At 40.4% G+C, this 23,149-nt stretch overlaps 1 protein-coding gene across 2 annotated transcripts in view; it reads right to left on the bottom strand.

Moving 5' to 3' along the window:
• Positions 1 to 422: 422 nt before the first annotated feature.
• Positions 423 to 23,149, bottom strand: part of STK38L (serine/threonine kinase 38 like) — a 50,606-nt gene continuing 27,879 nt past the window's right edge. Inside the window, exons 2-14 of one of the 2 annotated variants that reach the window (XM_064460485.1) lie at positions 22,079 to 22,223; positions 20,207 to 20,258; positions 18,776 to 18,898; positions 18,117 to 18,200; positions 15,413 to 15,536; positions 14,712 to 14,866; positions 13,754 to 13,856; positions 12,944 to 13,005; positions 11,133 to 11,250; positions 10,589 to 10,712; positions 7,819 to 7,914; positions 6,074 to 6,165; positions 423 to 4,584 (exon numbers count right to left, since the gene is read on the bottom strand). In XM_064460485.1, coding sequence (XP_064316555.1) covers positions 4,457 to 4,584; positions 6,074 to 6,165; positions 7,819 to 7,914; positions 10,589 to 10,712; positions 11,133 to 11,250; positions 12,944 to 13,005; positions 13,754 to 13,856; positions 14,712 to 14,866; positions 15,413 to 15,536; positions 18,117 to 18,200; positions 18,776 to 18,898; positions 20,207 to 20,258; positions 22,079 to 22,212 — 1,395 coding nt within the window. In that variant the 5' untranslated portion in view covers positions 22,213 to 22,223 and the 3' untranslated portion in view covers positions 423 to 4,456. Of the gene's footprint in view, positions 4,585 to 6,073; positions 6,166 to 7,818; positions 7,915 to 10,588; positions 10,713 to 11,132; positions 11,251 to 12,943; positions 13,006 to 13,753; positions 13,857 to 14,711; positions 14,867 to 15,412; positions 15,537 to 18,116; positions 18,201 to 18,775; positions 18,899 to 20,191; positions 20,259 to 22,078; positions 22,224 to 23,149 lie in introns of those variants that run through there. The other variant, XM_064460495.1, reaches the window with a different exon arrangement.

Genomic DNA, 23,149 nt, shown 5'->3' with positions numbered 1-23,149 from the left:
CTTTCAGCTGCTTAACTCTGTAATAATTTCTTTACGTGACTATTTCACAACTGCATCTGCTGCCACTGCTCTAAACTCAGCAAGGAAGAGGGAACAGTAGGACAAAATTGTTTCTGTAGTGCATCGAAGGACACAACTGCCTGTGGAAGCCTTTCCTGAATAAATTATGGTCTAGAGGGAAGAAGGTAGTCTTTTGTGAAAAGCAATAACCCTTGTAGAAGTAGCTTCATGTGACTGCAGCTGGTACAAGTTGAGCAATTTTTGTGATCTCTATTTTCTGATTCAGAGTAGCGACCCCGGGGTTTTAACTGTCTGTGGAATTCAAGATGAGAATACACAGAATAGTGTCTCAATTCCTTAGTGCCCCCCATTCTGGAAGAGAAAAATCCAGTACACTGGTGTGAAAAAATAAAAACAGCAACTTTACAAAAAGAATGCTACTTTTATTTTCAAATGCTGTAAAAAGCCTCATATAAATTTTTATAATGCTTCTATGTAACTTTCCCAACCACAGCTAATGAAACAGTCTAGGAAAAATATAGCAGTTGCCATTTCGACTCCGAGAACGAGCTGCTGTAATATCAATATTAAAAGGACACGGTACAATATGTTACAACGCTTGTAATTGCTCGTATTATTGAAAAAGTGAGAGCACTTCCTAAGCATTAGAGTATAAGTGGGCTAAACTGCAGTATTCCCTACTTGCTGTTGCAGAGGAGGAAAGTCACCTCTTCAGAAGGAGCCGACACAACACCCTTTGTACTGCTTATGCCCATTTATCTTAGTCATGTGGAGAGCTTTCAGCAAGCCCCTTTGCACTTTGGTGAATTCACCCACGTCAGATGCTATTATTCCATACTGTATCCAGCGGCTCAGGTGTTTAACAATTGACCTATAAAAATAACACTTATAACTCTCCAGCAAGGCAAATTTAACAGTGCAAATGCAGTATCAACAATATTTGATTTCTGAATGCTGGCAATTTTTTAAACTCCTTTTGCACATGAAACAACCTCTGCTGATGTCCTGTACCTAAGGCCACTCACTCACGCTGACTGGAGATGGAACAAAGTGCAAAAGCTCAGCTGCATTTCCCAATCCAAGCTTCCTTCCCCAGTTTCAGGGTATTCAGATCCAGAATTTGGATTCAGGCTCACCACTTCCATTGACACACTCAAGTTTTCCCTGCTGGAATAGGTTAACTTCCCAGCAAACCTCTGATAACAATTTGCATACACAATTCCACATTTTAACAAAAGTTAACAAAACATACTTCCAGAAAATAAATTTTCACATGGGTGCAATCATCAAGCCATTTCAGGATCTTTGGTACTCCAAGAATAAGAAAATAAATGGCACAGTGACAAACATCGCTGAAGGAAAACACAACTGTCCGAAGGAATAAAACAAAAACAAGACAAAAGATATGTCGCACTTCCATTTTTGAAAGCCAGTGTAGATTAACCTTCTGTTCTCTTTAATCCATTACAGTGTCACAGTTTCACCTTTAAAAAAAATTCTATCATCCTAAAAGCAGTAGTTACTATTTTGTTTAACTTGACTTACTGATTAAAATAATGCTATGTTTAAAAAAACAAAAATCAACTACCACAATACAGGAGTTTATGCTAAATAGGCTGCAGGCTGTTTCCCTATGGATATAACTCCTATGTGAGCACTGATATGATTAATCATCCGCAATTTTAAATGAGTATTATCTTTAGTGTTACAAATATAAGGGTTGAGCTTTTGCCCAAGTTTGTAAACCAGTGAGTATGTACAGACATAGTTGTTTGATAGTTTTAAGTGTATATTTCCCCTCCCCCACACCCCCCAGGAAAAGAAAAAATTACCAGTATTATTGAGCATTTGCAGTTTCCATGAAACTTATCTTGTCTTAGCAAGTTCAGGCAAAGACTTATTTTTCTATTACACAAATAGGGTTACTGTGGTCTATTGAAATGTGTTGTTTGCAGGAATTCCACTTCTGGTGCACATAGTACCCCATGAATGAGACTGGAAGTGAAAACTAATAGAAATTATCTTTAAAATAGCAGTGTCCTTTCAGGGCAAGTTTGCATCTTGGATATTTCCTACCCAAGCTAATCTGCCTCAGTAGAATGGATTGAGGGCCTCAGAAAAGGAATTTCCTTTCCTGAGAAGCCTCACAAGCTGCTAGGGCACTGGCAGAATGAAGTCTGAAAGCATAAAGGTGGATTTAAGTGAGTCACTGTTTTTGGACAGTCTTTGGAGGGATACAGGTTGAGCTTCACTACATTGACAAGAGTAAGAATAATATTGGAAAATTTCTGAGGGATCTTGCCCCAGCAGCAGTAAAAGGGTGTTAATTAGCATAAGGTCTGGGAAAAAAAAAACCTAGGTGATCAAAATGAGCTGCTCCCACACAAGTCCAGCATTTGGGCAAATGTTTAGCTCAGCCATGTTCTGATATAACACTGTATAGATTGGGTGGGCCCTGAGGCACTGGCTACTCCTCTGCGATGAGCTGAAGGCTAAAATTTTTTGAAAAAATGCAGTATAAATATCAGATTAGATGCTTGAAGGGAGACAAAATATTTGAGGGAAAGACATCACTAAAGTCCTTGAGAAACCTAGTAGCTGTTGGATTGGGGAAGACTATGTGCACATCAGTAAGCCACTGAGGCACAGAAATCTTGCTGGTAAATGGTCTTTTATACTGCAGATGAACACCTCAGTGTGTTTGTTTTTAAAGCATACAAATAATTCAGCAGCTAATACCATGGTGCCTAACAGCAATAAATATTTCGGTAATGGCTTAATAAATAGTAACTTCCACTTTGCTGCAAAAGCCAGCCTAATGGAGTCTCTCCTACTGTATGCCAAAACATCCTGTGCTTCATTCCAATGGGCGTTGCAAAGGTTTTAGAGTGCCTTTCGCTTGCATTCAGAGGAGGAAGACAGCCACAGTGACTCTGCTTGTTCAATTACTGGGGAATTGTTCATTGCTGTAAACCCCTTTTGTAACCAGAAAATGACATCAAAGATCTCTATTGTAATAGATTCAAAGTACTGCAGATAATACGCTAGTACAGGCAGAGATACAGATAAATTTGCCAGCAATCAGATAATTGCAAACTGTTGGAGAAGTGCAGTTCAGTCCTGAACTGCTGCTGGGCTCAGAAGCAAAGCCGTCCCTGCACACGGAAGGATTTCTGCTTTAGTTTCCTTGACCTAGGAGAAGGAGACCTGTCTCTGCTGTCAGTCAGTCGCCATCCTGCAGACTGGGGTGAATAGCGTTTAGATGCTCTGCCCAATTCAGTCATGGTTGGTTCCTGGAAACCGGGCTGCAAACTCAGCTGATCCTTTGTAATTCCATGGTCCACATTAGATGGAGATACTAGAAGATGATGGAGCCCACAGAGGAGTAGGGCGCTCCGTTTCCTCTAGCTTGGCAGAGGCTGCTATGGGGTATTCTGGAAAGAAAAGGCTAAAGCACGATCCCTTCTGCATGGAATGTCTTAGGGGGACAAAAAAGAAAAAGCAGCAGTTTGATCACTTTTCTAGAATACATTTTGCACAGACATAAACGGCTATTTGAATTATAGCAAAAAGATGATCTGCTTTACAGCAGAGGCAGGACTACAGTCCTGGAAACTCTGCCATCTCTTCAGACCTTGGTATCAGAAAGTTTCCCTTCCGTTAAAAATCTTTATAATTTTTATTCAGATTCGTTTTTTCTTCTGAAGTTGCCAACAGGCATCATCATCTTAAGCAGTAATACCCATCAACTATCATTTAAAGCAGAAATACCACTAAAAGGATCAGAGACTGTCTCACCACCACACACAGTGGAAAAAGGAAGAAAGAAAGGATGATCAGCTGATAAAGCCCTCCAGTGGGGAGAAGCGAGGGTAGGCAGGGTACAGGTAGGCCCACAGGACACTGCTGTTTAAAATAATTCAGTGTTGCCACACTCATGGGGTATCTGCAGACCACACATGGAACACCCTTGAGCAACTGTTCAGAGAATTTTGCAAGTGTGGGCAATGTTTTTTTTTAATACTGCATATCTAAAACCCACCAGGTAAGCAGTAGAACAGCAATGCTGCATAAAATAGTATGTTTTACTCCTGGGTGGATTAGATGGTTTACAGTACAAACAAAGCCACAGTACAGAGAGGCATAATTAACCATTATACACACATAGGCAGTGCAGTTAAAGGGATGTACGTTCCTTTTATTCCAGTACCTTTGTATAATAAAGTTAACAAAAATATTCAAATATTAAAAAAAAAGCCAGCTGGCACTGCCAACTAATTCCTGTAGTAGTCTTAGAAATCCTAATCCTGTAGAATTTCCTTGTGAAATTGATGCGCACCAGAGTCAATGTATTGATAACTAATGCCAAGCGGGTCTGGTGATGCAGCTACCTGAGGTTTGTATTTTTATTTCTTTTGTGGGTTTGTGTTTTGTTTCACAACTTCCCAGCTTTCATGTAGGAAGGGATTGAGCCACGCTGTGTGAGCCCTTCAAACCTCTTGTAGGTATAATTGAGGAAAACCCAGTCTTTGGATTTGTAGTCAGGTTCCGTTGTGTTTGGCACTAGAATTCGGAGACAAAAGAAAAAACAAACCAAAACAATTAAAACCAGCGCTGCTTCTGAGAGGACTTTTCACACAGCACTGACATAAACAGCCCTGAATTCTTATTTCCCTAGTCAGCAGAAATTCCTTGAAGAAATGCTGTTTCTAATCAGGTCAGCTGCCTTTTATCAATGGTCTGAGAAGAGTTACAGTTTCAACATATCTCTCTGAACCAGAAAAAAGGATTTTTGTTGGTTTGGGATTTAGTATGTCTACACACACTAACAGGTTCCCATACCTTGACAGGAACCTCTAACACACCCACAGGATACAGAGTTATGAAAAGCACAATATTTAGGATGTTCCACGCACAAATACATGTATGCCTATCGTGTTATCCTCATCACAAACAGAAGAAAGATATATCCACGTTCTCCCAAGAGAACTACACATATCACACACATTACTCTCCCGGGACTTCCTCCCTGCTTATAGCTTCAGCGAGGCTTGTACAGCCTCCTTATATTTTATGAACAGCCCACGTGGCTGGCGTGCTGCGCACAGACATTCACTGCAGTGAGCCTCTATATTTAGCTCTCTGGTTGCTGCTTTTAGAGTTCTACAACAGTAATTTCAACTCAAGATGCCAAACACACCGGTATCAAAGTCTGTATTTAGGTATCTAGATGTACAGTAGCATTTTCACTGGGTCTGAAATGCCAAAAGGTATTCAAATGTACTTGACATTATCCAAATATGGACTCACCTAGGCACTGGAGATCGATTGCTTTTGCATTAAAAGGACACACTTCCTTGCCATTAAATAAAAGGCATTTCTTAAAAAAACCCGCAGCTTTATGGTAATTCTGATGGTTGTTAGCACACCTACACTTATATGTCATGAATTAATCATTGCTGTATATCTGCTATCTTTAAACCATCAATAATTACTTGAGAACAGTGGGAGCTTGGAGAATTTGGCATGCCAGAGAATCAAGCCTTTTATTTATAAAAATCTCCTACTACTTGTCAATAGAAATCAACAGTTAAAAAAAGCCTAAATGATTTGCAGGGCCACTCAGGTTCATAAATCACTATATTAAAATCATCTGTCTGAAAATTTTTGCCCACAAATACACGAACATTTATGTTTGGCATGAAACTCAAAAGTCATTACAGAACAAAAGCAAATCAGTGCAGAATTTAGTTAGACTGTGTGGTAGAAAGAAGAACTGTTTTCTGCTCTCATTATATATGCAAGCCATTTTTACTAATAGATTTAACTTAAAACCTGTGGGCTTTTTTTTTTTTTTCCTCCAAAGTTCTGAGGAAGTAGAAGCCATGAGGTGTCATAGGTTTACATTTATATTTTAAATAAACTCTCTAGGTCAGGTCTGTCCATTACCTTGATATCAGAGAAATAAATATAAACAAAACCAACAAAAATATCTGTGGAGTATTCTGGCATGTCATAGATGGAAATTTGGAATTTACGATGGCAGTGTTACCTGGCTGTAAGATATCAGATTCAGGAAATTCGTCGAAGTTGGAAGTATCATCAATACTTTTGATTTCTATAGGGATTGCAGCTGGTCTTTCCCTGTAAATAGAAATAAATGGCAGAATAGTGAATACTATGAAAAGATACATTAAGTTCCAGTTTTGTTTAACTTAGCTTTTTAGTTACATCTCTGATGGACTCAGCGGAACCTTTATGCTTTAAATTAAAGGGATGTTGTATCTGACTCGCCTGTTCGCTGACATGACAGGGAAATTTATTGGTTTCCTATCTAGCATTAGTATCTTCTTGGCAAACTTGGAGAAAACAATTTTCCCCATTAACTGAAACAGCATTCCAAGCTTATCTGCGCTATCGCTATCGCTACAATCTTCGTTGTCACTAAGAACCACTGTGGTTACCTTCGTTTCATAAACCCAGTCGAGCAGGATTTTACTTGCATTTGGAGCCATCAAATGTGTTGCTTTACAGTTCCAGCGCTCATCAGCCTGGACCTCATCCAAATACCTTTCTACTGTAGCTCCTAATTCTGACACTCAGTCCCCAATATCTCTCATGCAAAATGAGTTGGCTCTGACACGTTAACTGCTGTAGTAGTTCAACAATTAGGCAGCCCTTTAAGAAGTTTTAAGGTGGCTTTCAAAGTTGCTTGAGTGATCTGTCCCACGAAAGCATTCAAACTGGAACACAGCACTGTGGGAAAGTCATTAATTTACACCTGTAAGCTTATTACAGCTGTAATTATTACAATTAAATCCACTTCTGGGTGGAACGGGGAAGCCATTCTGCCAGGTTACCAAATGTGGCATGAACAGATATGTTACTGCTCTTGCTGCTTATTAATGCCTCCCACACTGAAAAGATAAGTTAAATGAGGCTTTCTGCACCAGAGGAAATGAGATGTTCAAGAGCTGGACAGTCACACGCCCACACTATAGATTTTCATGTAGGAAACTGCAGTATTACTGAAAGGGCAGACTACCTCAAACTTAAAGAGAGCTGAACAGCAACCATCATTTCAACTGAAAGTATCTGTGGGGCCACCAAAATCTGCTCTAAAGGTGTTACCACTTTGGGTACATGCAGATGCAACTTAGCATCTGCCAGCACAAGCTTGGGCTGGAACTGGTATGGCTGCATCGGCCAGGCCCTCTACCCAGGCTTTGCCCAGCAGAATTTGGCCACAGAGGCTGCGACTCTGAGTTGAGTCAGCGCCTCTGCCCAGTGCTCTGTAGACATACCGGTTCACTCAGGTATGGTATCTGCAGCGTGAAGTAAAGACATGCCCTGTGCTTTTCTTCTACTTGCTGCCTCTCCTCTTAATCCATCTATTTCCCCTGAAATTTTGGAATAGAGTTTGCTTTTCTCATGCTCCTATTACCAAAAAAAGCCAATTATAGCAGTAGCTGCAGAGCCCATTACTACTGATGAGGAGCTCTCTGCTGATACCAAGGCATATACATCCAGAATAATGCAGCCACCCTACCACAATTTCTTTCCACCCTGGGCACTCTGGAGTAATCTGAAGCATCTGAAGACAAACTCTGATCAGGTCTATGAATGTCAGCAAGGCCTGAAAACCTTCGCTGTCACCCACCTGCTCCCAGTAGCTGCTTTTCAAAATAAAAGATGAATTGGCAATAATTATCCTTGACATCATAGTACATAAAATTCTGGCTTTCAGGGCTTTCATTCTCTCTATGAAGTGTGTAAAATATATAGACACACACATACCTGATATGCCCCCAGTCCACTCCTTCAAAAAACGGATGACTTTTTATTTCCTCTACTCCATTACTACCAATTCTATTTTCTGAGTCTGTACAAAATCTGAAACATGGAAAAAATAAAGGGAATGTTACAATAAATGCAGCAGAAGCAACAGCAAGTAAAACTGCTGTGTATCCTGTATCAGGAAGTTGAGGAAGTTCTTTCAAGTTGTTCCATCATTTGGGGTAATGTAAAAGCAGTGCATACTGTTAGTCCCAAAACAAAAAGCTACAATGACAGTAGCTTAGACCTTTTCTAAACTGTTGCATCCCCATCTTCAAGGTTTGTGAAAGTTGTTGCAAGTTCTAGCCCTGTAGGATTAGTTTGGAAAGGAGGCTGGAGTCCTCACCACTGAAAACTCCTCTGCATGTTCTCACCTATTTAAAATCCATGTTTCAAAGTCAGACTAAAAGGAACAGATACACTTGGTAAAACAGGACTACTCTCTGATGTCACATTTTGGAATGACAAGGAGTCAGACGCATTCAAAACATGCCATGTCCCTATTCTCCCTATCACCCCCTCTTCCCTCTCTTTAAAGGTCCAGGTGCTGGTGGTACAAAGACCCAAGGCCTATTTTTGATATGGCCCAGCTGCATAACCTCAGCTCAGACCCCAAAAGAAATTGTCAATTTATAAGAAGCAGCTGTGAGAAAGTCCATAGAGTCAAGTAAGAAGAAAAAGGTGAAATTGGAGACAGATGGGGACTATTACCTGCTCAAGTAGGCAGGAGGAAGAACACCAACAAGGAAAAGTATAAAATCCTAAAGAAAAAAATAGGGAGGTAGAAGCTTTCTGACAGCAACTCAGTGACATCAAGGATTTGTTCCAGGGAGAAGCAGAGGCTGACCCTCTCCTCTGGACTGGTGCCTGCCTGGACTGATGCCTAGCTGGCTGGAAAAGACTCTCATCAAGGAGATGGTGAGCATATCAATGCTCAGCCCAGGAGCTCATTAAATCCTAGCCATCTTTTGTATGTGTTAGCAAAGATAGAGCTGGTTTATGTTTTTATGCAGTCCTTGCAGTCTCTTTGAGGATGGCAAAAGGTGTCAGCAGTGACGCAAAGAGGGAGGTTTACAGCAACAGGAAAACACGCCCATGTCAAACAAAAAGCTTGGTCTTGCCAAGCATGGAGTCACCTGATGACCCCCTGGGAATGGGGAGTACTTGGTAGCATGGGGATGTGGGTCTGCTGTTGCTCTATGAGTCAGCTGGACTTTGTTTAATGAAATCCTGTTTGCATAGATGAGCAAAGCCTCTGGTTGTTAATTTAGTTATCCTGAACTCAATCTCTCCACAAGGTCACATCATCCAGATTCACAAAGCACTTTGCATATCAACGTACTGCTATACAAAAAAGGTCACCTTCTCAATAGTTCAGTGTGTAATTTAGTAGCATAGCAAGTTAAACTATAAATTTTCTCCAATTATAGACTGCAATGTTCTTTTATTTGTAAGTTGAGCATCACTTGGGGGGGAGGGGGAGGGGGAGGGAATCACAAACCTGCTTTTATTTTTACTGCAATCCAGCCAGTTGGTTGATGCCAAGTACTAATAATAGACCTCAAACCTTGCAACAACAGTTAGCCAAACCGGGTCTCGGGATTTGTCACGCTTTGTCTGAACTTGAGCTTATTTTAGTTTGGTTTTATCTATCTCCATAAAAATAAAGAAACTTTAGCTTTGTCTGCAACTTCCTTATAGTTGAAATATATGTTGTTTAACTTGTCCGAGCTGTAATGGACAGAGTACCCAATGGCCAGGTGTTTGTTGCCTAACCTATTGTTTTGACCTCAAGATGTTTTACCCTTATTTAACTCCTTTTGTATGTGGGGAAAAACTAATAAATTCAAGTAGTCATTGTATAAGTAAATTCATGAGCAAGACATGTTACAAATAAACTGCCTGAAATACCTAAAAATGCCCCAAACATAGCCAAGACTGAGGACGAAGAAATTCTCAGCAGCAACACTGCACTCTTTCCAGCAAAGAGCTCAGATGCTGACATACACAGGAGAGATTAAGCAGAACACTAGAGACAGATACTGAAAACTTAATAAAACTGTTATACGCAAACTTATTAATGAGGATTAGCAATAATTAAATAATTTGAACTGTCAGTATCACTCTAAGTGGATTAAGAAAAACTGCTTGTTTTATTATGTTTGTGGTATGCTACTGGAGCACCGCTTGGACTCATAATAAATTCTAGTTCTTGGCTCTGCCTATGAAGTACGTTCCTCTTTTTGCTTGTAATAAAATTGTGCAAGCTTGCAATGGTATCTTTGTGGGAGGTGGAGGGGTGGGTGTATCAAAGCAAAAAAAACCCCACATCTCCCCCAAACCTTGCAGGACGAGAAAGCATTTCTGCCTAACATTGACACCAAAATCCCTCGCAAAAACTTCAGTGCAAACTGAATGGATTAAAAACTGTCATTTTGGAAAAAGTGAGTAAATCCAAAATATCTAAAGATTTCTGTTCCATGCATCAGATGCTGGAGAGTGGCTATTTTCTAGTTCCCTCTGAGAAGAGAGAAATGGTGTGTTATTCCTTCACATTAAACAAATGGCAATGGGAAAAAGACTTAAAAAAAAAAAAAATCCATCAAGGATGGCAACTAAGAAACCAACTTCCCTTCCAATCTAAAGCTTCCTTCCTGCAGAATGAACAGGTAACCTAATGGAAGATGACTATGCCTGAGTAAGCAGCCAGAAGTGCGCTTCTGTTACTGACCTTAGAATTAAATCCTTTGCTTTCTCTGAAATGGGCACCTCTGGAGGAAATACCAACGTTTCTTTCCAGTTCATAACTTTCCTGTAAGTCTCTTGTGGTGTTTCTGAGCAGAAAGGTGGATACCCTGCACAAACAAACAGAAAAATTAACAAGCTTTTCCCAGAAGAGGGAAGCGACCTGAGCCTCTGCTTTTGCCACTATGGCTCCCAAATCTAACAAGCAGTACTAGCCAGAAGTTCTCTCTTTTGTAGCGCAACAGTAAAAAGGTTCTTTTGTTACTTCCAAATAACGAGACTGGACCTCAAAAACATTTAACAGTGAATGGTTATTCACTGAAACAACTGAGGCATCATCTCTTTCTGTCTTCTTGGAAAGGTGGGAAGACTTCAGAGTTTTCCGGAAGCTGAATTTGGGGCTTACTTCAGATAGAAGTGAATGAAATTCTGGTACCTCCACTATGCCAGGGATCAGACTTGGTTAACTAATGGACCCCTATTACCTTTGAACTCTCTGAATTATTCTTAAGTTGGGGTCTTTATCATACCTATTAGCATTTCATACATAATCACTCCCAAAGACCACCAATCACACAGCTTGTTGTACCCAGTCTGCATAAATACTTCTGGTGCAATATAGTCTGGGGTTCCAACAGTAGAATATGCCTGGAAAAAAAAAAAGAATAAATGCTTTAAAAGATAAATACTATGTTTTTACACTTCACGAAACCTTTTCCTGGGCATTCACATATAGGATCTTGTTATTTGGATGGACAAGAATGCTTAATTTGAGAAGTCACAGCATCTGAACTCCCAAGAACATTATTCTTTTACATAACTAAGCACAGAGAGAACTTGGAAAGTAAATGGAAGTCATCCTCCTAAATGTGACAAAACCATAGAATATTCCCACTGCGATATCAGAAGGCCATCTTAGCTAAAGTTTCGGGTAGCTGCATTACTAAAATACCCAAGAAGTTCAGTTGTTGTTGTTGCTGTAGTTTTGGACATTTATTTGTTTTTGTTAAAAGGGATAACCAGTGGTACATTCCCATGTGTGACACTCGCAATACACTAACTGTTCCACGTATTACCTTGTCTTTAAGGCAAAATTAATTTGAGCTCTTACTGGACCCAGGCTTGATCCTTTTAACCTTTTAAACATGCAGCCTAGATAATTCTTGAGCTACTTTATGATGGAAAATTTTGCATGGGGCAGCAGGGTGAAGATAAAACACAACCCCACAAAACCAGAAAAAGTCCACCCAAACCATTTTTGCCAGAAAGATCTTACTTTCATTTGTCTCACCAGAAACAAATTACTTCATTTTATTGAAAAGATCAGAAACATTTTGTTTTGAACTAATGGAAACCAAGAATATGGCTCCTTTTCAAATAGTGTTGATACAAGTTGTCATTTTGGCCTTTTATTCTCTCTGTTCTAGCTTCACCACTCAGTTCTGTTGTGTCAGTCTTTACTGACCTGGAGATGTAGCCTTTTTAGGGATCTAACACCAAGAGGGCGAAAGGGTGTGAAATACAGCCCCTATGAGGCAGGATGTTTGCATTTCAATCTCATTATGTTTCATGAGGAAACAAAAAACAACCCAAAGCTTTTTGGCAATACTGTAGCATATCACTTTTTAGAAGGGGAGTACAAAATAAAAACTTCCAAAATTTGAAAACTGAGGTTTTTGCAACTGCTGTTTCATGAAAATCACAAGCAGGGCTGAAATTCTGAAATACCTTGGCTAACAGATACTTTCCTTTGATTCAATTAATGCCAGAGCTCCCTTTATTACTTGACCACTTTTCATTATAAACCCAAGCTGCAGCACTCCAGTCCCAATACCCTCTACTGCCTTTCCATCGTATTCCCGTTCAGAAGGGCAAAGAAGTTTTCCCCCCAGTTCTCCGAAAAAGAACCAAGCAGCTATGCATCTTCTTATGACACCGAACTGCAGGAATTAAACCCAGGAGTTCACACACAGTGTCAATACCAGGTCCATCTAGAAGACAAACTCAAGATACAGCTTTGCTAAGCAGTTGCTGACACCTGAGGTTACTTAGTCCAGATGCTCATAAAGGAAACACAGGCACAGAGAAGAGCAGGGTCTTCCTAGTCACAGTTCTGAAAACAGAACAAAGCAACCCTGATCTCTGAGCTATTCCACAACTGGAATCACTAGACCACCTTCTTTTTAGTTATTTGCCATTTGGGAGCTTCAAGAGAGCAACATCTGTAAGGGATGAGAGCCCTTCAATTTTTAAAGACCAGTAGCGCTAATGCCGAGTTTTTATTTAACATTTTCTATAACTAGTTTTTTTAAAAAAACTATACATAATTTTGTTAACTCACCAGCTGTCGCCTGTTCTTCTTCCATGTTTCTGCTTTTCTCTTTGAGTTCATATTCTGAAATGCTAATTTACAAAATAGTTATTGGATAATAAATGCATTTGTGAGAATTAAAAGAAAAGATTGATAACATTCTGTTTTCAAAGAATAACTATTTTGTATCTTTAGAATGCTTTAGTCTAGAAACAAATACTTGATTATAACTGGAGATGTGAAAATGAATAACTACTGTCCAATTTGCAGCTGAAACTCATGTAAGTAGGACACATGATCAGCAATTCTAAATTAGAACTTGCTGAAAGTTTTACAGATTGATCTGAGATCAGCAGCACTTATTTTTGCAGCTGGCAATGTATATTCGGATGGGGCAATTCTTTTTTAAGCAACAAGTGAAGAATCCAAGAACTGCAGAGGAATTTTACATTTGTAGGGTACAACAGAACATGGATGTGTCACCACGGCATGTCGATGGACAACTTTACCATTACGAAAAGCTTCATAAGATTGTCACTGACTTCAGTAAGTCAGCACATGAAACCTATGCCCATGTTTCTGTGACTTGACTAATATTGTTATGAAAAATACAGTAATATTATGTGTATTTGTATCTATACTAATGTGCAAAATACATTAACACTGTGGAAATCATAATTTCTTTCCTGTGAAATGCTTCCATGTCCCAGGGAACACGCATTTCCAGCTAAATGCTATCAGCCTGACCAATCTTGCTTAATCCAGCAGAAATAAATTATGATGTGGCATAGCTGCAGCTCAAAACTATTTAAATATTTAGCTACAACACCTTATACTTACAGAAGTCACTTGGCGGGTTGTGTGTAAGGTTCCTGTAGAACTCTGTTCTGTGAGCCTTCTTTAAACCTGTGCATAGCCCAAAATCAGACAGTTTTACATGACCCTAAAAAAAATAAATCAGAGAAGATAAAAACACAATTGGGAAAGATAACGCTTGAAAAAAGAAACTTTTAATAACTGCACTTGCCTTCTCAGGCCATCATGGACTTGCACAGGACTACCTAATCCAGCAAAAGTAGACAAACAACAACTGGATCTTGATGCAATGTGAGAGTGTGTTTTCTCTCAAAAGGGTTATTGCCCCCTGGGAACGGTTTCATCTATATTTCTGCAACAGCTGAGGGCAGGTAGTTTGCCTGGGTTTTCTTTTGAACTGGATACCACTGAGACTGACAAAGCCACCGCGACAAAATTCCTTTGTTTTGATGGTAACCTGTTTTTAATCAGGTTTCCAGATACCAAAGCTAGACAGTCTACAGATTTGTGTATGATGCATACTGCACCCATTTTATGGCTTGCTATAGTCCATCTAACAGACAGTGTTTCCACTGGTGAGTGGGTAATGAAACAGATGAGATAACTGCAGGAATTGAACTGATTGTTTAGCATTGTCTGAACGTTTCATGCTTTCATTCATCTTAGAACTATGCATATCAGTTTTTAACGTGTACTAATATAAGCACCTGGACACCATAAGTGGGTATTCTCACTTAAAAGGCTTTCCTTAAAAGTCTTAAAAGGATTAAAAGGCTTTCCAACAAAAAACAAGGGCAGTTTTGCTTTAAGTACACTGGTGCTCTACAAGGGAAAGATAACAACTGCTTTCTGCCTTTACTCCAGCTAGTTTAAAGTCACCAGCATGGCACTACTCGTTCCTGCTGATTAGCACCACTATAAATGGCAGTATCTGCGGATTGAGGTGTTTAAAGCATAGGCAGTTTACATGCATATTACATGCCTTAGCATCGAGCAGAAGGTTATCTGGTTTAATATCTCTGTGGATGAATCCCAGCTGGTGAATAGCATCTATGGCCAGCACAGTTTCAGAAATGTAAAACTGTGTCTCCTCTTCTGATAAGGTGTCTTTCTTCATTAGTAAGGTCATCATGTCACCTGATCAAAGAGGAGAAAATGCAGCTTAGAAATCAGAACATTTTAATCACAAAGCTAATTCTATGTGAAACCCCAGTAGAATCCAAATTTAACCTTGTAACTGGCCTTATAGCTACTAATTATAAAACTATTACTGCAAGGACCTACAGACCCAACATACTTTTTCAGTAAACTGGATGTAAAACTGTTGAAAATCCTAAATAGGAATTTTAATTGGATAGCCCAGGAAGATACAGTGGAGTTTCATACATAACACAGGTATTGCATGTATTTACTAGCTTTGTGTGTTTACTACCTTTCAGCAGTGGGAAGCAGAACATTCGCTCAGAATTATTTAATCCAAGTCTATTTTAACATCCCTCCATAACCTTTCTCCTTCCCCTAAAAATCAGGAGTGGTTACATTACTGGGATTTCATTTAAAACAACGTTAAAGTTTTTATTATAACAAATACACAGTGTGCTTGTTTCTAACACTTTACAAAGCTGACAACAAAAGGTAAGGAATAAGTAGCACTACCATGTAACACCACAACATACAGCTTACCTCCAGGTAAGAACTCCATGATCAGGTAAAGGTTTCTTTTATCCTGAAAGCTGTAAAACATTTTGACTACCCAGGCTCCATCTGCTTCGACCAAAATATCTCTTTCTGCTCGGATATGGGCCACCTAAAATTAAAACAAAACAAAAAAACCAACCCAAACCCCAAAACAGAACTATTATTAAAGGACATTTTAAATAGTTCGACAAGGAATGCCATATTATATTCTTAGTCCTACAATAAGTTTTCATGATCTTTAATGAAGAAACTATTTTTCATACTATTTTCATACTCATTTTTCATATATTTTTACTAGATCCTACAAAGTCATTGCAAAATACCCAGCAGAAACCCACAGAAGTCAACTCAATGTTGAAAATAACCGTTCAGACAACTTTGCAGAAAGAGTCTCTATAAACACAAAGCATAGCTTGTTAAGCGGTTTCTGTTTGTTGGAAAGACCTGAAAAAGCTGGTGGAAAAGGGAAATTCCCTTTTTTACTCTACCCTAAAATGAAATAGGAGAATTTAAAAAAAAAAAAACAACCCTAGAGCTGACCACCACAGAACTTTAAATTTTTGACTGAGCTTGCAGTACCATATAATGTGCAACTCAAGGTGCAAATACTTACAAAATTATTGGAAAAGGTCAGAGCTTATCATAAAGAATGCCAGAACCAAGAGGTAAAATGGTAGACGCATTATGACTACAGTCAGAGTTACCAGATTTCTCGTATACATATACAAAGCTGCTTCTACACAGATCTCTCACAGGTTAAACTTGGCAAGAGAAGTCTGGGGAATTTTCTCTAGCAAAAGGGAGAGAGTGCCTAAACTAATTACTTCCTGCAAAAACCAATTCCTTCATTGCTGTGAAAAGGGAGAAAAGCCTGATTTACATTACAGTGAACTACTGTCTAGTTCCCAAACCCACATTGTACACACTGCTGATGGTGCGTGAACCCCTTCCAGATGGCACACAGAGACTGCTGCTACATGTGTACATGGAGAACCTTACTCGAACTGCAGGGCGACTGCCTTGGCCAAGTGGGAACAGGGCTGGGATGAGTTTGAGCCCTTACAGATGACGGCAGGTAGCAATGAGCTCAGTGGCCAGTATTAAAGCAGTGCAAAAATGGTAAGGGTCTTGGGCTATTAAAGGCGGGAGTGAGGTGAAAGGCAGAAGATAGAGCCATTCCTTCAAGTGATGTGCATGAAGCTGGCTCAGAACTAATATGACCACCACTGCTACTGATGTTGGTCCTGGACATGCGAGCAAGGTCAGACATTCCCAAACTCAGGATATTCCAGTCCCAGCTGAGGCTTTGAAAAAAATATATGGAGAGCTGCTACCCCATGAATTCACTGGAAACTAAAAGTAATGGAGATTGGAGGAGAGGTGTGCATTTCACTAGAATGTTCACTTATCCTGAAGGAAAATGAGAGACATATGCATGGATAAGTATTTCTTGACAGCTCTAAGATTTTAATTATTAATACACCAGAAAGCAACTTCTGGAGAGAAAAATATGTACCACTATTCCAGCTTCAAGGGCTATTTCCAATAAGCAGCAGAGTCTTCTGCATCTCTTCCCCAGTTCTACTGGCCAGGAGCATCTTTACATCTGTGTGTTCTTTTCACAGGGCAATGGGTTCTCTCTCTGTAGTAGGTACTCCAACTTCGATTTATCTAGCTCTATCCTCATTAGAAAAATACTTCTTTCTACCCTCCATTCCTCAATGTAGCTATAAAATATAATATTAAAACCTTGCTTAAAAAATAGCCAGGATATCTCCGGGGGCGGGGAATAATCTTAATTTTCTTGTATTTGTATCTTGTGTTGCCTTCCATTGAACAAACCAGGCAATGAAAATTATGGCAGATAAACACTCTCCAGGGACGATTACAGTCCCAAAGTAAATGGAGAGTGTGAGCTCAGCCTCCTTGCCACATCACATTGTGAAACAGGGGCAGGGCTTCAACCAGAGGGCCATACACATCCTGGCTGCTGTGCAGAACGCACTGCTCCGCTGGTTGCCTATATTCAAGGCATGGACTTGAGGAGACAAAAAGTCTGTGCCAGCAAAAAGAAAAATTAAGTACAAATACCGCTGCAGGGAAATGCACTACAAAAGCACATGATGGGTAAGGTTTGGACAGGTAACGAAAGTCCTCTTTTATCTGCCCTTTTGCTTGAGACATCCACACTTGATTGCTTTGCTCTGTGGTGCTAGCATACTCGCTGTGTCCTACCAGGAATTTGCAGTGAATTGCTAACTAAAAAGTAAAAGCAAAAACCAAACCAAGCTAACAAAAACAAAACAAGACAAGATCCAACTAAAAAGCAAAACAAAAGGAAACAAAGCCAATGAACATCGTGGTGTCTGTTGGTATCTAATCATCAAAAGAAAACACCAAGCACTCTCAGTTTTTACTTTGGCACAGCATTACTTTTCAAGAAGCATTTTCCTTGGAATGCAGTTTTACAAAATAAGTACTATAACATCTGCTGTGACTTGACCTTATATCCTAACTTCTGCTTATTCTTTTGTACTGTGGTGGCAGTTCCATAGATGCTTTGGACTGCTATACCATTGTTGGGGCTTTCAAAGTGGACAATATGACCAAGTAGTCTCTGCCACAAAGAACTTTGACAATTTTCTAGACAGTGTAAGTTTGAAATCTAGGGGGCTTATACAACACAAACCTGCTCTTTCTCCAGCATATCTGCTTTTCTTAGTATCTTCATTGCATAAATATGACCTGTATCCTTCTTCTGAACGAGGCGTACCTATAATGAGAAATAACCCAATCAATCTTCTCTACCTCAGAAACTAGACCCCAGCATGGAATCTAATGGAAGGCTCAAAATTGCTGGGCATGGAAAAGTTCTTTTGTTAAACATTTGAAAACACATGGGAAAAAAAGAAGAAATATTTCTATACCACGTACAACACTAACACTAGTGATGAACAGATATTTTGAAGTAGTTATTATTTTAGGAAAAGTTAGTAGGCACACTAAATTCCAGGTAGCTGGGAGACTGTGTATGCTAAAATTCAGGAGTGGATACAGCTGTGATGTGACACAGGGCAGGGAGAGTATTTATGGAGAGGAGCTGTGCAACTGCAAATCCACCAAGTCAGGGGGCAACATTGGTTTGGGTTAATAGGAAACTGCAGGAAACGAAGGGCCTTTCAAGGGGCCTTGAGAAATCGATGTATGTAATTCATTACTGGACTTATCACACTTGTACAGTTACTCAAATAGCTACTCTTCTGCAATGAAACTCCCCAACCGGAACTTTTTATTCTGTAATTAAAATGTTTCATTTTAATATCCTGTTCAAGCAAGAATGCCACAAACCTCCCCAAATGCTCCTCTTCCTATAACTTTCAAAGATTCAAAGTCATCCAAGCCAAGTCTAGTCCTTTTCAGTCGCAGAAACTCTGTTTCTTTGCGAGCGTGTTGTGACCTGCGCAATTTTTTCTAAGGAGACACATACAGAGAAGTTTATAAGTCATTATACAGTAGAAAGTCAAGATACACAATTTCCCTTTCTGTGAAGTATTCTCCCTCCCATTAGGATTACAGAGAAAATGTAAAAGGAGAAGTCTTCCTTAATTTCTCGAAGTATGAGCCACAAGCATGGTCTTTCATACAGAGGCCTCAAGCCCAGTTTGACTTTTGTGGGGTGGGAGGAATGTTTTGGGTTTTTTATTAGTTAGATATAAAGAAACAGTAATAAAAATGAATGGGAAAAATAATCATACTGGTTCAAACAAAGTACATCAGTCCAAAGGCCAAAGTCACTAGCTGAGGCAAGGACTCTTGGTTTTGGGCAGTGTGAAGGATCAATAAAAGCTGAAACTTGCACTCCACCGAAAAGGGTGACGACAGGCAACAAGGAGCCTAACAGGCAGCAGAGATCCAACTTACACTATCTATAGCAAAATCCATTTAGCTTAGGGCAGGCAAACACTGGTATTTGAAAGAAAAATCTGTCCAAATTCCATAATATATTTTGTTCTGCAAAAGTGTCAATGGGATTCACCCCAAGAGAAGATGAATGCTGACCTATGCTCCCAAAGATGCTGATATCTCAGAGACTGCTAGCGAGACCCAGCGATCAGTCACCTGCCAGATTTTGTACTGGGATGACAGTGTCATCTGAAACCACAAGATGGCATTACACACCCACACTCGCTTTTCCCTCTTCCCAGTAGTTACGGCAGCCACACAAACTCAGAAATGGCTGGGGCACTGTTCCTACTTATTTCCCTACCTATCCTGAAGGCAGTGCAGGCAGCCATGGCATGATAAACATCAGAAAAGCTACTTATTGACCAGAGTTCTGAGAGCTGCCAACTGGACAGAGATCCCTCTTCAACTGTACCCAAACAGAGCAAGGGAGTGCTCAGTTTGTTGTTTAAATAAAGAAAAAAAAATTCAGCGTTTTGCTTTCTACCCACTTCTTCCAACAACATCCCACCTTTTTTTCTTTCCAAACATAATGGCAAACAATTTTAATCTTTGAAAAGCATGCTAGATACTTGCTGCAGCCATATTTCTCATAAGAACTACAGGTGGCAGGAGAAGCCTTAGCTATTGCAAGTATCATTCAAGCACATTCACAGCTTCCCTAATAAACAAGTTACTTACAGGGGCAACATTCATTTACAAAATAAAACTTACTGTCATGCTAGCTAATAGTTTCGTAAGCTCCTCAAATGCCAATTTTAACTACTGAGACAAAAGCAAAGCAGTCTCTTTAAAGGTTACTTGAGTAGCATTTACCTCCTCATCTGCAAGACCTTCTTCTTCCATAGCCACTTCTAGCTTCTTCTGCCTGTGAAGGGGAGAAACAGGAGGGTGTTTTATATTATTTATTAAAACCAAACATAACACTACAACAAGATAATGCCTTTACCTCGTATATTCCAAATACCAAAGAATTTGCCTCAAATGGAAATTTGAGGACTTACTGCCCACTCCATCCATTCACTCGTTTGTGACCAAAGCTGTTGAAAACTTATAAGCAAATTTAAGCACATACTTGTATATTTGCAGAATTAGGCATTAAAGGTCCGAACATGCAATCACTAATGATGTATATTTCTTCATATAGTCTTGTTTTTGTCAATTAGGATTATGAATCAGAATAAACATTGGGTTTTCCATTTCTATCTCAGCTCTACCTCCAACACCTCAGCTAGCTCCAGCTTTCACCCCCCAGTCTCAGCCTTGCTGACCAATCCCTGGTCACACACCTGGTCCTGCTCCCCTCACCCTCATGCCAACTAACTCTACCCCCCCAGATTCCCCATCATCTCCTCCCAGTGTCCTGTGTGTGCCAGGGCTCACTGGTCCCAGGGCTCCTCCAGCTGGTGCCATGCCAGACTGGGAGGGTCTGGGCAGGGAGTGAAGCCTGGGGATACCCCACAAATGGCAGGGGGTCAACACATGGCAACATGTCTGCTGGACCCTCTTTTTCCACCTGTGCAATGGTTCTTTATGACTGTCAGGGTGCAGCTTTCAGAAAGCTGGTTACCTGCTAGCAGTGGCCAAGAGTTTGAAGGCTGGATGCCAGGCTGCTGGTGCCTTTTTGCACTTTGGGAAGTACTGCAGGATCCCCTAAATTAAAGGCCCTCAGTAGACAGTCTATTCTCCTAACTAGAAGCAGCTCAATTACATGGGATAATGACTAAATGTGATGAAGAGAGAAACCCTGCTGCTCGGTTGAAAACCCCTCAATTAAAAACATATTACCAGGGGAATGATAATTTCACATGCTGATGACAATCTGAAACACCACATTCATTATAATCAAATGCTTGGTGCTTTGACACTTAATTCAAGTAGCACTTCACCACATCGGAGGCAGAATTAGGCACCAATGAGAGAAGTTAAAGGGAGATGACTCCCACGCAAGGAGTGCCAGTCAACACCACCCAAGAAGAGTTTAGGAGTGGGTATTATCCCCAAAATTCTTCCTGCCAACCCAAGAGCCTATCAAACCCTCCATCACCAACCCTATGCTCTTTACTGCCCCTTATTTCCACCCCAGGCCACCCCCAGCTCTCTGCCTCCTTTCCTTACCCCATCACACTGTCGAACACCTCTCCTATTAGTCCTGTACCCTACCTCCTATACACTGCCTTCTGCAGCGTTTATGAGTCTTGGCACAAGCTCCATGCTGCAGAGCATGAACAGACACCGCAAGCCACTGCCTTACACAAAACCAAGTTACCACCCACCATCAGGAGCTCTGCAGCATCTACCTCTCTATAGAGTTTATTCCCTGGGGCAGGTGCAGAGGCATCAGAGGTCATGCAGAAGTAGAAACCTCACACGTGCTGCAAAATAAGATCCTGCACAGAGTGGTTTCTGCAAAGTAGTAATAATCTGATGAGGAGGTAAATTGTATGAGAACATCAAAAGTGGAGGTCCTTGGTCACTCAGTGGCTGCTTGGTGCAGTAGCAGGGGATGTTCACATGTCTATCAGCACAGCCAGCAGCTAAAAGGCAGCCTGTGCCCTTCGGGGATTAGCTCCTTGCTACCAGGTACAGAAAAGCTTTGAGAACAGGGATCAAAGTGCCCTTGAACAAACACTGCCAAAAGCCAACCAAGAAAAGCTGAAGAGGAGTGAGAGGAAGCAGAGCCAGTACCTGGTTTCTCTCTCTTCGTGCTGTATAATTAGGTTGCTGTAGAAGTTCTCCAGCGTAAGTTTGGCCACTGTCACTCTCTCCCGGGTGTGGTTACTCATGGGAAAGGATGTTGTAGTCCCTGCAGTCATCGCCATGGTAACATGTACTGAAACAGAGCATGTCAAATCATTACTTGAAAAAAAAATTTTAAAATATTTTCCTCTTTCCCACTCTCCTTCTCCAAATTCTTAGATGCTATAGAATTCACAGGGTAGGCATTGTTTTTTAAACATAAGGAACTCCATTAAGAAACTATTATAAAATTATCCCGAAATAGCAGGAGGACTTGCTACCCACTCTCTAAAAAAACAACAACATGTTGGCAAAACAAAGGGTGAATCATAGCAAAGAATTATGCAGGCTACGGGCAGCTCACCCAGCAGCACTTGTCCACAAATGAGGAAAATATACCTCCAGCTGACTTGAGTCCAATCTGGGGGAGGGAAGGGGTGGTGGATCACAGAAAGGAAGAGGGGAAAGCGAGAGTAGGACCAGGCAGCTCCCACAGCTGGACATGCCACAACTCTATGACAATTTCAGACTCCAGAAACACTGGGTACCACCAGAAGGACAGGAAAAAGTGAAAAAGTAAATGGACAAAACCCTAATCGCATCCAGGGGAGAAGCTGTTCAAGGATAGAAGATAACCATTAAATATCTTTGAATTTTAAAGCCGGTCAACAAAATTACATGTTGACAGTTGGGGGGATTTCTAGAAATCATTGCATGAAAATGAAATAATTTAATTGCCATATATGAAATGGAAAACACTGTTGCTGGCTTGTTGTTTGGTTGGGCTTTTAAAGCAACAATCAACCACCAAGAATAGAACACCCTTCCCCACCACAAGGCCATTAGGGAACCAGTCTTTCTGTTTTCTTTCTGACCACCTCTGTGACATGCCACCGATGAAAACAAGCGTTTTCTGGAGTGGCTGTTCATTACATAGCTCCCTGTGTTTGGATTCTCAAACTTGGAGGGGGGGGGAGGCGGAAGCAGACTTTTCTTATGCAGCTGTAAATATGTCACCCA

Source organism: Phalacrocorax carbo, chromosome 1 (assembly GCF_963921805.1).
Source record: "Phalacrocorax carbo chromosome 1, bPhaCar2.1, whole genome shotgun sequence".
NCBI lineage: Eukaryota > Metazoa > Chordata > Aves > Suliformes > Phalacrocoracidae > Phalacrocorax > Phalacrocorax carbo.
Note: the sequence above shows the minus strand (reverse complement) of the source record. Positions and strands in the feature narration are given on the sequence as shown.